General features: G+C 34.1%; 1 protein-coding gene across 1 annotated transcript; it reads right to left on the bottom strand.

Annotated features, from left to right (window-relative positions):
* Positions 1–11,593: 11,593 nt before the first annotated feature.
* LOC128552556 (uncharacterized) lies at positions 11,594–14,778 on the bottom strand. The gene has a single exon (XM_053533605.1). It carries the CDS (start codon positions 14,582–14,584, stop codon positions 12,929–12,931), a length of 1,656 nt encoding a protein of 551 aa, XP_053389580.1. The 5' UTR covers positions 14,585–14,778; the 3' UTR covers positions 11,594–12,928.
* Between the last annotated feature and the right edge of the window lie 1,706 nt (positions 14,779–16,484).

The raw sequence follows: 16,484 nt of genomic DNA on the forward strand, positions 1-16,484 counted from the left end.
AATGTCAATACCTTTCTGCATTCTACTTTATTTGAACCTGTTTTATATCTATATTTTACTTCCTTGACGATATTGATTTCATGAAAATACAAAGGTAGCCATACTATGGGCGGCGGTTACCGCCAAAATTAGTAAATATACAATCCATTCATAAACAAGTCAGTATGTGCAGTGCATTTCAACACCGTCTAGTCTAAAACTCCATCCCGTCCAATAAATTTGCATTCAACGCAATGTATTATGAAACCATTTAACACAAAACTTCATTCCATCCATCTAACATGGAACAATGCATTGAAAAACTTGTTGCGATGCACCGTACTAAGGCATCAAATTTTGATACGCCGCTCCAAATCACACAACACGGTTTCAGTATGCATTAGACGGCGCCAAACTTTAATGAATCGTTTCATTTTACACTGCACGAACTCATGTTAAGTTAAACGTATTCACATTGGACTGCATGGCATCAAGTTAATATACATCGCTCTTAATTACACAAAGCGGTTTCAATATACATTAGACGGCGTCAAGTTGTAATAAATCATTTCATTTTACACTGCACGTACTCATGTTGTGTTAAACGGCTTCACATTGAGCTGGATGGTGTCATGTTTTGTTGGATGATTTCATAGTACGGTGCATCGCAACAAGTTTTTCAATGCATTGTTCCATGTTTAGATGGATGGAATAAAGTTTTGTGTTAAATGGTTTCAAAATACAATGCGTTGAATGCAAATTATTGGACGGGATTGAGTTTTAGACTAGATGGCGTTGAAATGCACTGCACTGACTGACTTGTTTATGAATGGATTGTATATTTACATATTTTGGCGGTAACCGCCGCCCATACCATACCTTTAAATCACCCAGGCGTATACTTGCAGTTAGATTAAAAAAAAAAAAGATATCGCGTTAACGGTAATAGGAGAAGATCTGTGCATGAAAAGTTTTCTTCCTTTTTCTTTTTCTTTCGATATTGTGATTCAAATGCGTTTAAATACACACAATTATGTAACTATAGGGACCTTCTATCTTTGAATTCAATACGAAACAAATACTAAATAAATGCACAATACACAGCTTATTTGACTTGCAAATAAAGAATACTGGCTAATAAAAACTACGTTCTGACTCTTCTTAAACGGCCTATATATACTAGTACAGATTTGTTTGTGTTTATAATTCCATATAAATGAGATGGCTTTAATATGCAAAATTTGTAAGACGTTTGATATATAAGAAATCCAAGATGTTTAACGTATTACATGTACTAGTATTATGTGTACTTATGTTAGAGCGAACGCAGAGACCTGGTGGTAAAACTAACTGACTACGAAACAAGGGTTCATGAGTTTAATCACCCACTCCTCCAAGTCCAAAGTACTAAACATTCGGGTAATGGTCTCTTAAAAGGGTGTCTAACACATGACACGCTAAAGAACCAGGCATGGTCAGCTTTTAACGAGAACTTTTCAAGAATTCTCTCCCTTAATTATTGACTGTGTTAAAGCAATTCCCTTCATATTGGATTGTTTCCCTTATATTAGCTAAAGTCGAGTCATTCATGACCCAAGTCAAGAATTCTTTGCCATGGATTTTGCATTGATCTAAAATTTTGCTTTGGGTTATACATGGAAATTAAGGTCGCAAGTTACTCCATAGAAAGCTACAAAACATGTAGCCAGTTCTTATAAATCATGCTGTTTATAGATTCATATAGAAATATAATTCTTGTAAAAATATAAAACATTTCTGTAAAAAAAACCCATTATGTTAGCTTATGATATTGCGAAATTTGTGTTGTCATGTAACAGAAAATGAAAACATTTAATAATTTTTTTTTCTTTTCTTTTAAAACTTTGCATGTCGCTAAACATTGAAATCCGAGAATTATTTCATAAACGAGCTTTCCCACAAAAACATGTATTACAGTTTTTCCTCGAGAAAAACGAAACTTGTGTGAAGATACATGTATTCCGATTTTGTTTGTACGTTCTTGTCCATATAACGGTACTTTTGTTTATTATTATTATTATTATTATTATACCAGATTTATATAGCGCCCTTTTCATGATAAACACGTTCAAAGGCGCTTTACATATAGCAAACGCAGCCACACACTCTACTAGTACAGACACAGAGCGATCTGACCAGAGAGACAGAGTGAGACAAAGCCCCCAGAACAGAAAGAGAGAACTTTTTAGATACAGACGTGTCCGGCTAACTTAGCCTAGCTCTTTGCGAATAGACAGTCTGGTTCTTTAACGTGCCCGGTGTATAGCACCGATACGCGCAAAGCCGTCTTTCATGGTAAGAACCAGTACAGGCATCTAGTTAGGTTGGAGACACTCAAAAGCATCTCAGAAATTCCCAGTGCCTGGACCGGGATTCGAACCCCGGACCTCTGGATTGACAGTCAAGCGTGCTACCACTAGACTACCGGCCCACCTGTTTATCTTTCATGCCTAGATGTTTAATCTTTAAAGCATGATAAAATAAAGTAATAAACTAAACAATACTATATTTGACAGGCAATGACAGGCAGAAAAAAAAACCAAACAAAAAACGAAAATCGAGCAATTTAACAAAGACTTAGAAAACACACATGTTAAAGAATCTATTAACTATGAATCAAGTGTCTGATTTTTCTTATCAGCATTGGTGTATGCACACCCTATAAACGATGGTGATATAATAGATGAAACTGACAGGTAATGTTTAAAAATGTTGACTGATCACACTCATTGCATGAAAATTCAGCCGACCAAGTCACGAAACTGATGAATATCATGCCAAATTGATTTTTAATCCAATTATCCATGATGTTTTCTGTAATAAGTATGCATACTCCATAAATATATGTAAATAAAATGTTTCGTTTCTGTTGCGTTTTTGAATGAAATCAATTTTTATCTAGTCGGTGAAAAAACATTTACTGTATGCAGACTTGCCAATTTTGATATTTGATCTGAACGCGTATTTGCGAGTGATACAATATTCCGTCTTGCGAGTACAATAGGCGATTTATGTCCTTAAAAGGCGTAAATGAAATAAAAAATATGCATACAAAATTGTTTCTTTTGATCAGTCGTCATGTTTATAATGTCATTTAATGTCGAAACCCCCGTGCGATGCTTGTACTAATCCATTGGGGGGGTGGGGTTGAGTGTCTGTGACTCGCTATCCTACTTAATTAAATAATTAATTGAATGCTTCAGCGTCGTTTACATGCAAGTGTTCAGTGTTGGTTTTACACACATATACTATCATAAAATACGAATTAGAAACTGAATGTATACACAGGGTCCCTACTATGTCATGCAAGGAATTAACGGTCGATTCCCTATGGAAATCACACGAAGAAATGTTACCTTACGATTTCAAATTATCGATGAAATGAGACAGGAGAGGACTATAGCTTGACCCCCGTCTGTCTATCCGTCTGCAACAAAATGATCCTCTGATTAAAAAAAAACAACAAACTATTTCACCCGCAAGTATCCTGCGAATGGACGTATAAATAGAAAAGGATAACGAAAACATTATTGGAAAAGTTGATTAAGTCCTTATTAGTAATTCAGAGTTTACTTCATGGTAAACCAGTCAACAAGATTCAAAAGAAGTACAACTATTTTGTCACGAATGGCCTAATGGTTTAACTACCCGATTCCCCCTTCCTCAATAATAACATAAACATGTTATCGTTACAAACACCGTGCGCGAATAGTACAGCCGTCGTGTTTACTACCTGTCAAGATTTACCGCTATTTCTCATGTTAGAAATAATTTACATTCGATAGTGATAATGCACACACGCCGGGAATCTGTCCTTGCGGATTTGGTCGTTTTCATTGTTAGGCCTTGCTCAATCCACTTCTGTTGTTTTAAAAATGGCGTGAGTTGTACCTCGTCTTTGTTTCAGTATGATCGGCAAATTCCAACATTTATATCGAAAGCTGTATGTTATTTGGTAAGTACAAATGTATGAGAAATGATTATCAAATCACAGCGGGTAGTCGTGGGTAGGCATTAGAGATATTGCCATATTTATGGCCGATAGAAAGTTAACAGGCTTTTCCTTTGATTTTATCTGGTGACCTAGTTTTTGAGCCCACTTGACTCAGATTTAATCGTCACCTATAGATTATCAAGATTAATATTCTGACAAAGTTTCATTACGATATGATCATAGATGTGGCCTCTAGAGTGTTAACTTGCTTTTCCTTTGATTTGACTTGGTGATCAAGTTTTTGACCCATCTGACCCAGATTTGAACTCGACCTAAATATCACCAAAAACACATTTTGAAAAAAAAGTTTCATTAATAAATGGTCACAAATGTGGCCTCTAGAGTGTTAACTAGGTTTTCCTTTGATTTGACCTGGTGACCTAGTTTTTGAACCCAGATGACCCAATGTCGAACTGGTCCAAGATTTTATTGAGGGTAATATTCAGACCAAGTTACATTAAGATTGGACCAAATTGTGTTCTCTAGACTGTTAGCAACCTTTTCCTTTGATTTGACCTGGTGACCTAGTTTTTGAGCCCAGATGACCCAATATCGAACTCGTCCAAGATGCTATTGAGGGTAACATTCTGACCAAGTTTCATTAAGATTGGACCAAAAGTGTGACCTCTCAGTGTTAACAGTCAAATTGTTGACGACGGACGACAACGACGGACGACGGACACAGGGTGATCACAAAAGCTCACCTTGAGCACTTCTTGCTCAGGTGAGGTAATAAACCCTCATTTTTTCCTCTAATGGCACTTCTGCTTGTAAAATGGGGACTTATTTCATTCGCAGAATGTATTTTCAGTAAAATAAGACAAGTTCCATGTTAAAGTTCATGTGTATATGGCAAATACAAAGACAAAACTGAAATAGAGCTGTTTACTGTGCGACACTGTCAAGAAAGCGATCCACAAAGGATTAGTGGATTCAATCTGGCGCCGTTTCACTCCAAATCACCCCATTTACTGTTCATATTTTCACACCTTATTAATTGCAGTTGCGATTATATATTGGTTTCAATGGTTTGAAATTCTAGAAAATATAGTCTTGTATGCGACACATCGTCGCATTACGGTCTCATGATGGTGAACATTTGTGCCAAGTTATTTCAAAATCCCTTAATGCATAAAGAAGTTATGGCACTGACACGAAAAACAGACCATGTTTCACCTTTAAGTGTCACTTTAAAAAGAAAAAGGAAAATAATAAGATGGACATTAACTACATACGGCCGATGTTTGTATGTAAACTTTGAGAGAGGTAGGTGCAATAGCATTGAAGTAATTGCACGACCAAATATATGAGGACACATATACAAACAGATTGAACAGACAGACCGCATGGTGACTGCTTTATACCACCCTCCTTCAAACATTGTTTGCGGGTTCTAAATATGAAGAAATACTACAGGAGCATAGGAAACGCCGATATTTTATAAAGAAGTCACTCACAAACAGGCATACAGTCTTTTTAACAAACTCGCAAGCACTTGTACAGTAATTAAGCAAGCGTGCATACAGTCAGGAAATAACACCGAATCTTCTTTCATTTACGGTTATAAACAAATTGGAGAATTTATCAATGATTTTATTGTATTTTACCAAACTAGTATTGTTTCTTTATCCATGAAACAGTGGAACTTACATGTAGGTCATTCTTCAAGCAAGAAAATAAGTACTTTTGACGCCGACAATGTACAATTTCTGGACAAAATCAGTGGTCAATCGAGTTTTTTGCTATAATTCTACCTGTAATCAGACTAACACATTATATACAGAAACAAATCATGTTTAGCTTCCAATAAAATGTAAATATACATACCTTCAAAGCAAATCAGTCACTTTAAAATGCTGTTTTTCAACTTTTACCTGTCAGTTTATTGTTTTGATCACTCGCAAGAGGAAGAGGGGGAATACAGTCGTTTATAGGGTGTGGTATGTGTATCATTGAGATCCAAACTCATTTTTTTTTTAAAAATTAGCTCTGCTTCACCCTGCCTACTTATCTATAGTGTCTAAGTTACTTAGTCTTGTATAATCAATGATATGCATAAATCAAATTCGTCATTCAGATATGTGTTTGTACATATTATACAATGCAATCATGAAATCAAATTTATCCGTGCAAACTAAAGTCTTCAGCTGTAAAGGTGGCTATTTTGCATGCTTTCCACGAACAAACCGTGACAAAAAATGAAGTTCGTACTAATGAGATAATCCTACCGTACAAACTCATGGAAAGCATACTATTATAAATATTTGTTGTTGTTTAGTTTTCAAGGTAAAATAGAAATGATATTGCGCGTCTGTTCATTTCTTAGCAAAGCGTAGAAACTATGCTGTGTCTTTTGTTTAAATAAATGTACACTTTTAAGGAGTGTCTAACTTGCAAATTACACTATTTCATAAGAAAACTATTCTATGACGTAGTTTTTCTCCTGGTATCGATTGTTTCAATATTCCAAAGATTTTAGCTTTCAGTCAGAAAAGCTGTAATTTATGTTGATTCGTATGTTTTCATAAACAGTTTGTTGAAAAATCATCGCTCTGTTCTATTCATTCTTTTTTCTATTTTTGTTTTACTTTGAGACAATTATGAACGTTATTACTTCAAAAGACGCTATTGAATCGTAGTCAGTTGTTGGTATATGCAGTTCCGTAAATCGTTACATCATTTAAGCTACATCAGAACATTAAGAAATCCGCAAAGATTTTTATTTAAGAAATAATAAGTTCCCAAACGTGGTTTATCGTAGAATAACCCGAGTTTTGAGTTCTTATGCGAAACAATATATCACGAAGGCGTAGGCCTGAGTGATATATTGTTTCGCATAAGAACGAAAAACTCGGGTTATTCTATGAAAAGTCACACTTGGGACCTTATTATTTCGATTCTAACACGACATACTAGTATCAACAGTGTTAGAAAAAAATGGTAACTACTTTTTACGACTGCGCTACGCACCTGGATCGGATGACGTCATTGCACGCGAGTGGTATATTGCAGAATAACCCGAGATAGATTTTGCTCTGCATGTATGGAGGTTATTTGCTGGTCGTGTTAGAATTCTTGATACACTTTGAAGTTAAATGAAAGCAGGAAGCCCTTATAATTATGCTATTGTATTGTTTATAAAGTCACGAATACCTACATATGTGATAATAAATTGTGATGCTTTGGAAAATATAATTTATTTGCTTCTAAAGTAAAAGAAATTGAAAATTTAGTGTTTTTCACTATATGTTCAATATAAGTGATGGTGATACTTTTTAAACACAATTGGAAGCAAGATGATGTTAAGTTAGAATATATATTTTCACATCAAATTGAAGAGAAGAAATTGATATATATTGTCATATCTGGTAAAATATTTACAAACCAAAACACATATTTAAAATTAATCATTGAAAATAAATTTCCTATATAATCTTTTGCTCAAAGTTATATCAGCTGATTATCGGATAATTTTCAAGGGGGACAACCTACTACGGTAAGCCAGCCAAATATAATAAAAGCTGGGGATGGAATTTGGGCGTTCTTTCTCTCACAGTACCCTCTACTACGAATTATTAACAATGTTGTAGTGGAGTCGCCCGTAAGGGTTACCGGTGGCGACTATAAATAACTCTAAGCACGCACGCACGCACGCATGCATGTTGTGATCACGATCACAGTTTGTGGATCATTATTGTATAATGTCGTATGCATTATCTTATATAAAAAAGGAAAATATACATTAAATGAGACTTTTAATGCCTACTCACTTTCTTGATTGTCTAAAGTGCATTCACATATAGAGACATATGTTGTAGATATTATTTTGAAATGTAAGCAAAATGGAAACTGTTATCTATATGACGACCAAATTCTAATATTAAAATTCATATATAAACTATGTAATTACACATTATTGAAGGAAACACTTTCTTTTAAAGTAAAAAAACCAGGACAAAACTAAATTGACTTCTTATCCTTTTACATATCGGAGTCAAATTTAAATTTGGTTTTACCTATGGAACATATATCTGTGAAAGTTAAATAGTTGTGTATCCTAAGAAATGACTTTTGCTCCATGAATGCAAATATTACGGAGTACAGTTATATACTTTCAAAGGATCTTCTCACAGGTTTTATTTGAATTGAGTTTTAAAATTGAATGTTAAAGAACTAAGAAACTGAACTATTACATTTTTACATTTTACACTGACAAAATTACGTCCCTTTTTATGTTGTCATATACTTACATGACATAAGGATATATACTTTGACAATATAAATTTTTACATAAGTTTATTTGTTGTACCAGGGCGTGCATATGTAGTGCTGACTTAAGTGAGCGGTTGAATAAAAGGTTTTAACTTCCGAAATCGAAAATAGGATATGCTTTAAACGGTGACTGAGCTTTAATTCGTTTAGCTCTTTCTAGATGTTTTAACATTCTTTTGCTTTTTATTTTTTATTTTGTTGTCTTAAGGATGTACGAGCGTTTTTTTTCAGGATATCCGCCATTTTGAAAAATGTTTCTCCGAATATTACTTTCTAACAAAAGTTTTGCCAAAAATTAATGATAGATAATTAAAATATGGCTAATAATGTACCATTTAACCAAATAGAAGTTACTTTTTGCGAAAAAAAAATTTTCACCCTTATTTTTGGCTGGTATTTGCCTAAAATTGACTAAGATTTACAATCGGGTAGGTGTAGGTAATGTCAAATATCTATGAAAGCAGATCAGGTTTGCTTTTGAAATTTTCCTGACTGATATATATAATGATAAGCTATAAGTGAAATAAAAGTTTACAATATAGAACATTATATTATCTAGAAAACATATATTAAAACAAAACGAACAAAAAATATAAAAAATCACCATTTTTTGACAGTTTTTTCTTAATAAATCTCTTAGATGCACGGTGAACCCAACTTTTTTTCTTTCCATTTTGAAGCATTTTTGTGGGTCATTAAAGCTGCAAAACATTTTGAAAATTTTAACGTCAGAATTTCTTTTGTAAATTCTAGCGTAAAACTGTTGTTCTTGTCACTTTTCGGGGGTGTTTTAACAGGAGAGAAAACGTATGTTAACAGAGAGATTCTCGCGCTCGCGTGCTGTTATAACACCTTTTTATATATGCGCGTTCTGTGGCAAAGCGTAAACGTCATTCGGCCCAAAAACGGATAATTCAAAACGAAATGTCGTCAAAAAAACTCATACTTTCCCGCGCATTTCGTGGAAATTAAATGACGTTGAGTGACATTGTATTCATTTATCAGTTTTTACGCGTTTTATGCTAGAATAGCGTTAGCGCATGTTCATTTCGTGTTATAACATGTGCAGAATCCCTCGGGATACGTTGGTACCCTCGCCCTAACGGGTTCGGGCACCAACCAATCCCTCGGGATTATGCAGATGTTATAACACGAAAAAAAACATGCGTTATCCCTACATCTAAATACTTTTTTCCATTGACAATAAAGTGGGTGGGGTAATTATGTCAATATGTAAAAATGAAAGAGAATTGTTAGTGACATTTATGCTTATATAATACTGGCATTACCTTGTATTCATATTAACCTGTAACACCTGAAATCCCTATAACATTAAGTGGGATAGGTTTTAAAAAGTACCACCATTTTTCTAATTTTACAGAATTTCAGAAATGCTTAAGCAGTGGGTGAAAAAAATGCTTAATAAAATTAAAACTAGTTCGGTGACCTATGTTTTTTCTTCTCTAGTTTGTCTTGGAAACAAATGTTCTTCAAACTCACAGAGTATGAAAAAATTCTTAGCGTTAGAAAAAATTCGCTCCTACATCCTTAAGTGCTGGGACAAAACAGTTATTGCACGAACAAATTCGCGAAAAGTTTTTGACAACTTTTCGAAGAAAATAGCACTTCTAATATTCATTTCCTTACAATCCGATGTCAATTATTGTTTTTGTTCAAACCATAATTTTATTGCGAACATTGTTATGTCCAGTTTTATTGTAAGGACAATGCATGTTTTTTCATGTTATAACATTTGCAAAATTCCGTGTAGGTGCCAAAGCCAAGTAGGGCGTGAATACAAACGTATCCCGAAAGATTCATTACATGTACAGTAATGATACATAATGAAGTTGAGAAGAAATATTTTTAAATGTGGTTTTGTGCTCATTTCTCTAGAAACTGTCATTAGTTGTCATTTTCTTCTTATGTATGTAAAACAATAAATCAACAATAAATGAGAGGTCTTATGTTTCATGCTTTCACTCACCGAACAGGTCTGTTTAATTACTAAAAACTATTGGTGACAAATTTTACAAAATGTACTTATTTTCATTGCTTTTATTTTCACGACATAAAAGAGTATCCCGAAAGATTCATTACATTTACAGTAACGGTAATGAAGTTTAGAAATATTTCTAAATGTGGTTTTGAAATTTCATTATGGTCATATGTTGGACTGAGACAATCAGGGTAGATAACTACGGACTGATTTTATGTCAAATTACCTCCCTTTGTTTCAAATTAAAATAGATGTATCTCAGTAACCAATGAAGATACTGATTTGAAATGTCAATTATGCTATCAGATGGGCTCGGACAACCAGGATAGGTAACTTTTGACTGAATTTATGAGAAATTACCACCCTTTATTTTATGTGAATGAATATAATTCAGCAGCATCTAATGAGATTGGTTTTAAATGTTGTTACAAGAGAATATTTTTGTCCTGATTATATTTAGTGTGTGTGCCTATGTGATCTATGTCAAAACTTGATCAGCAATGGTGCTCAGGTGAGCGATATAGGGCCATCATGGCCCTCTTGTTTTTGTTTGTTTTTGAAGCTTTAGAAAAGAAATGTGTTCAAGCAAGCAATTAAACTCGGGTGAGCGATATAGGGCCATCATGGCCCTCTTGTTTCCTACTTTTTTGTGTTGGGACCTCCTACTTTTCTCCTACTTTTTTGCAAGGCCATGCTGGAAGGCCTGATTACATCATCCATGTAACTACTATTTTAGATGGAATTTCAATAAAACACAATATTATCAATTTGGCATTCATATGATCATAAAGCGGATATGAGCAGTCATTCCTGTGAGTAAAAATCAAGTTTTATAAAAAGAACTTTTTGAATTTCAGAAATAATAGGTTACCGGTATGAGGAAATATACAAAACCAAACCAATTAGCTCAATAGGAAGAACACATCTATGAATCATAAGGTCTTGAGTCAGATATCTGGATGAGGCCTTTGTTCTCCATGACGATTCGATAAGGCGTTGCCTGTTTAATACAGAGAACTTAGCACAGAACAGATTAGTTCTGCCACAGAGTCCAGGAACACTAGTTAGGTTAACCGTACTACGTTACATGACTGAATTTTTAATGCACTGCGGTCCTAAACCAAGAAAATATGCAGGTATTTAAAGTAAGAACTTTAGATTTAAACCTTTTACAAGGTTGTCAAAACTTATTTTTTACTGATAACAAACCAAGATACAGAAAATATATTTAGTTACCTAGATAGATATGAAATGAAGAAGAGTGTTGTATTCATTTTGAAATAGTTACAAGGATGACAGAATGTACAAAATATTTTTTAATATTTGAAACTGTACAGACAAAAACTGAATTTTACTTTATGGTGGTATATTCCTGGATATACTGGAACATTAAGAAAAATACTAAGAGAAACTATGCATCAGTCATAACAAATAAAGATTGAATATCAATTAAATTACCTATCAAAGGCTATTTTTAAGGCAGGGCCTTTCTTTGTCAAAATTCCAAACTGTAGCAAGAAATTTGAGAGCATTTATAATGAAATGATACAAATTGCTTCAGAATCAGTGTATTCAAATGTCATTCATAAAAAATAAAGTGCCTTTTGGATAGCCGATGATCTTTTGTCATTTGCTTTCCATTTTAAAATAATAGGTAATAAAGCAACACATTATTCACAACAGCTAACCAACAAGAGAGCAAACATGCTATGGAAGGTAACATTAAATTGAAAATATCAGAAGGCACACCGTAATCAAGACATGCAAAGTGTGATTCTTTTAACACTGCTGCCTCAAATTGTGTCAAGTTCATATTTTTGAGACAATTCGTCATGAATTTAGATTCGGATTTTAACCAACCCATTCAGTTTTACTATAATAGATAACACTGTTTAAGCCAGTGCTAGGGATATGAGGGCAGTTTCACATTTATTACATATAATAAATAAACAGACATAATGAAAACAAGTTTGCTATCACTTTGTTTGGTTGTGTTTTATGCTTCCAAAGGATAATCTTAATTCTATTTACTATCACAAAAAACAGTCTTTTAAGTGTCATGTGATGGTTGTAAAGAGAGAAAAGCCACAATCAAACAACACTTCACAGGGAAATGGGGATAAGTCGTATTTAAGTATACGGCCACGTAGCACGTGAATGATTTTTAGTTGAACCTCTATATTTTGGAGTCTTCAGGTAATTAAATAAGCCTAATTTTAAACAACAATGCACAATTAGTCTATAATTACAAGCGAACGGATATCGTTATACGGCAGGAAAATCACGGCAACAACAACTAGAACGAGTTTAGTTTAAATTTAGAATATACAGTACAAGTTTTGTCAAAACACTTCAATTTTTAGTTCACCGTCACTTATGGTAATGTTACTTGTTTAAAATATTCAAACAGCAAATTTCATTTTCATTATCGACAGACGATTAATCATTAACATATATGGAGAATTATCAATTATTTAGTTTCAGCTATAAGATTTCTAGATTTTCATATTATTTTTCTTTGAAAGTGTTATAGATTGACATGCCCTATAAATCAGAAGTCTTCTTTATTGGGTCGATAGTTTACGTGTCTGAAGCATCCTGCAGAATGTCTAATATTTACATTTTTGAACTTTGATTGTAACGTCCTACTTCAATTCATACACTTTGACTTTCTCACCTTTAGCCACATAGAGTCTATTATCTACATCAGAATGGGTTATGCATTTACCAAGCAGGTCGTCTAAGATAATTTGAACCTTAGTACAGACCTTTGTCAACTGATGAATGCTTCCATCACTTCTTACATAAACAAAGCCCTCATTGTCTACTGTTATACCACAGGGATTTTTAAGATCCTTGTCCTTGTAGGTTGCTGTGACCTTGCCTTCCACGGTCATACTCGTTACGCTGTTATTGAAATAGTTTGTTAGGTAAATGGTTTTCTTGTCAGGACTTACAGCTGTAGAAGGAAGAGAACGGCAGTCAGAATCTATTGTTTTCAGAACCTTTCCATGCATATCGAGCACAGTGATTTCTTTGTAATGTAACACATAGAGGTGTTGTGCAATGCCAATAGCATCGAAAGCTGGGTTTCTATTTGTTATCACGTTACCTTTACTTAGCAAACCAGACGCTGATACAGTCAGTGTGAGAAGATTATTCTTGTATTCAGGTTTATCAGTTATCAGTGAAACTACAATTTGACCGCCCTTGACATTTGTGACTGCCCCAACATAATCACAATCCAAAGTTATTTCAGACGTTACTCTGCCAGTTCTTGTATCTATTATTTTTACTGCTTTGTTATTGTCTGCAACTACAAGGTAATGTCCCTGTACCACTGACATCCCACTTACCCATGTTTTTCTCTTGTCTTTGCAAGAGCTTACATCAATCTCTGAAACAAGTTTTGCAGTTAACATTCTACATATTTCAGTTGTGTTTTTCATTATTTCCTCTGTCTGTGCGGATTGCACTAGTTTATATCTTTGTACGTTGCTCTCTTCATAAAGCATTTTGAACTGACTGTCAAGCTTTTCAATTTCCGGTTTCGATCTTTTCATTTTTATGAACAGTTCGCATTTTTGCCCATTTTTCCTGTTTGTCTCGACAGCAATTTTCATTTTGTTTAGTTCATCATTTATGATATTACATCTGTCTGACGCTGCTTTTAATGTATCCTTGTTATTCTTGTCAATGTCCATTATCTTTTTGTCCATTTCAACCTCAAGATGGTCGAAAAACTTGTTTATCGTATCACGCTGCTTTTTAAGCTCTGCCTTTGCCTGCTTTTTCATTTCCTCTGCTTCAGTTTTTCTAGAATTAATTTTGTTCTTTTTTTCTTTCAGCAACGTAAGGTTTTCATCGAAATATTCAGCAAACTTTTTGAATTCCTCGTTGTTTTCTAGATCTATAACAATGTCCGGTACGTGGCCGACATTTTGGCATTGGCGATGGTTTGTAGTGATACACGCACTACATCCAAGTGTGTCGCATGACCGACAAAAGTATTCAGTAACCTTTGTTGGATGTTTAGAACACTTTTCTACGCACACATCAAGTACACCTGTGCTTGCTACATCAACAGGCATATTTTTCTTATCCTGGAGCACATGGTGTTTGAACGCTTTAAATCTTCCGTGACTGTTATAACATTGTCCACACAGATATTCTGAACAGTCCACACAGAATCCTTCCGCTTCTATCTGTTTTCCATCACCAACACAGGGCTCACAAAATATGTCCTTGATTTTGTCCGATGCGGTTATCACTGATTTACTGTAATTTCGCGATGTTGCCATATTTATAAAGTAATATTTATATTCTCAGTGCTGTATAAAGTAACTTAATGTATTCTGTTCATATACATTTAAGTGAGCAAAATAGTTAAGAGCCTTATTACGTAAAATGTACAATGTGTAAATCCGTCTCCTTTTATCAGTCTATGATTTACAAGAACGAAAAGTTTTATATCACATATACTCTTATTTATCACTGTTATCAAAATGTCAATACCTTTATTTGAACCTGTTTTATATCTATATTTTACTTCCTTGACGATATTGATTTCATGAAAATACAAAGGTAGTCATAAAATGTAAATAACCCAGGGGTATACTAATAAACTTTGATAATGTGGCAGTTGACCTCAATACAGTCGACACTGTTTATTTTCCAATACAGGTAAATCCAATATTTGCTGCACAATAGATCTATGAAGGATTATCTTTGAACACCCCTGGACTTATTGGACTCACCTGCCACATTATCAAAGTTTATTAGTACTACAGCAATCGAACGATAATTTGATATTTGTAAACAAACGCACTCGACCGTATTATTTACCAGTTTAGGTAAATCACGCATAGACGATATAATTTAGTATCTCAAACTAAGACTCGGTGAACGAAGTACTGTATTAGCGCAATGCGTTAGGCCGCCAGGTGTAACAACCGAGTTCCGGAGTTCGATACTGGGTTGAAGTGAATTTGTTTTAACTTTTTTTCCAGCATAGATACAATGCAATTTTTGTTCCACTGGATTTGAAAATAATACGGTAATACAGCATACACAATTTTTTCGTGAAAATATTTTTTACCGATGGAATGTAAGTACAGTACTCCCACATTATATACTAAGATACCATTCCATAGCTCGAAATGGTGAACATTGAAAAGGCTTCCAACGAGCGATTTCATTATTCTGAGGATTCTACAAAGATCATTCGACAAGTTCTAAAGGTGTATTGTAATTTTAAAATTATGATGATATAAAAAATAAATAAAAACAGAGAAGACAAACCGAGAATCAAACTGAAATGAAACAAATAAAAAATAAAGCAAGGCTAAATGAAACATTTCCTTAGAAAAATAAACATTTTGCTATTTTTCGCACTGCATTTGAAAATCGACAGCTTAGTCACCTGAGCCTTTTCGCCATTCAAGTAATTGTTAAGTTTTATCTGACAAGTACCATAAGAATGTCTATCTAATTTACCGAGACAATTGACCAACCTAAATTATCTTTCTTAGACTCGCCTGACATTTTCGCGCCATTTTTATTATCGTTCTCCGACTGTAGTCGTTAGACGGTAATAGAGAGCATTTACAAACACATCTTTGCATAAAATGTTTTCTTTCTTTTTCTGTTACTTTCGATATTGTGATTTAAAAGCTTTTAAATGCACACATGTAACTATAGAGACCTTCTTTTGAAACAAATGCTAAATAAATGCACAATACACAGAACATTTGCCTTGAAAATAAAGGATACGGCTAATAAAGACCAGGTTTTGACTCTTCTTAAACGGCCTGTATATGCAGGTTTGACCGTGTTTATAATTCCATATAAATGGGATGGCTTTGTTAAATGCAAAAATTGAAGAACGTTTGATAAATAAGAAATCCAAGATGTTTAACATAATTATACATGTACTAGTATTCTGTGTTTTTACATAAGAGCGAACGCAGACCCCTGTGGGTAAAACTAACTTAAGTAGACGAAAGAAGGGTTCATGTGTTTAATCCCTCGCTCCTCCAAATCAAAAGTACTAAACTTTCTGGTGATGGTCTCTTATATGGGTGTTTTACACATGGCACGCTAAAGAACCAATTGGAGCGCCTTGTTTCTATTAAATTACCCTCTGCTAAAAATTACTTACAATCTTGTAGAGGAATCGCCCGTATGGGTTACCAGTGGCGA

The sequence above is a fragment of the Mercenaria mercenaria genome, unplaced genomic scaffold (assembly GCF_021730395.1).
Source record: "Mercenaria mercenaria strain notata unplaced genomic scaffold, MADL_Memer_1 contig_2905, whole genome shotgun sequence".
In the NCBI taxonomy this organism is placed as follows: domain Eukaryota; kingdom Metazoa; phylum Mollusca; class Bivalvia; order Venerida; family Veneridae; genus Mercenaria; species Mercenaria mercenaria.

What these genes read in the sequence shown, in the direction of transcription:
- LOC128552556 (XM_053533605.1), bottom strand. Translation starts at nt 14,584, where the DNA reads ATGGCAACATCGCGAAATTACAGTAAATCAGTGATAACCGCATCGGAC.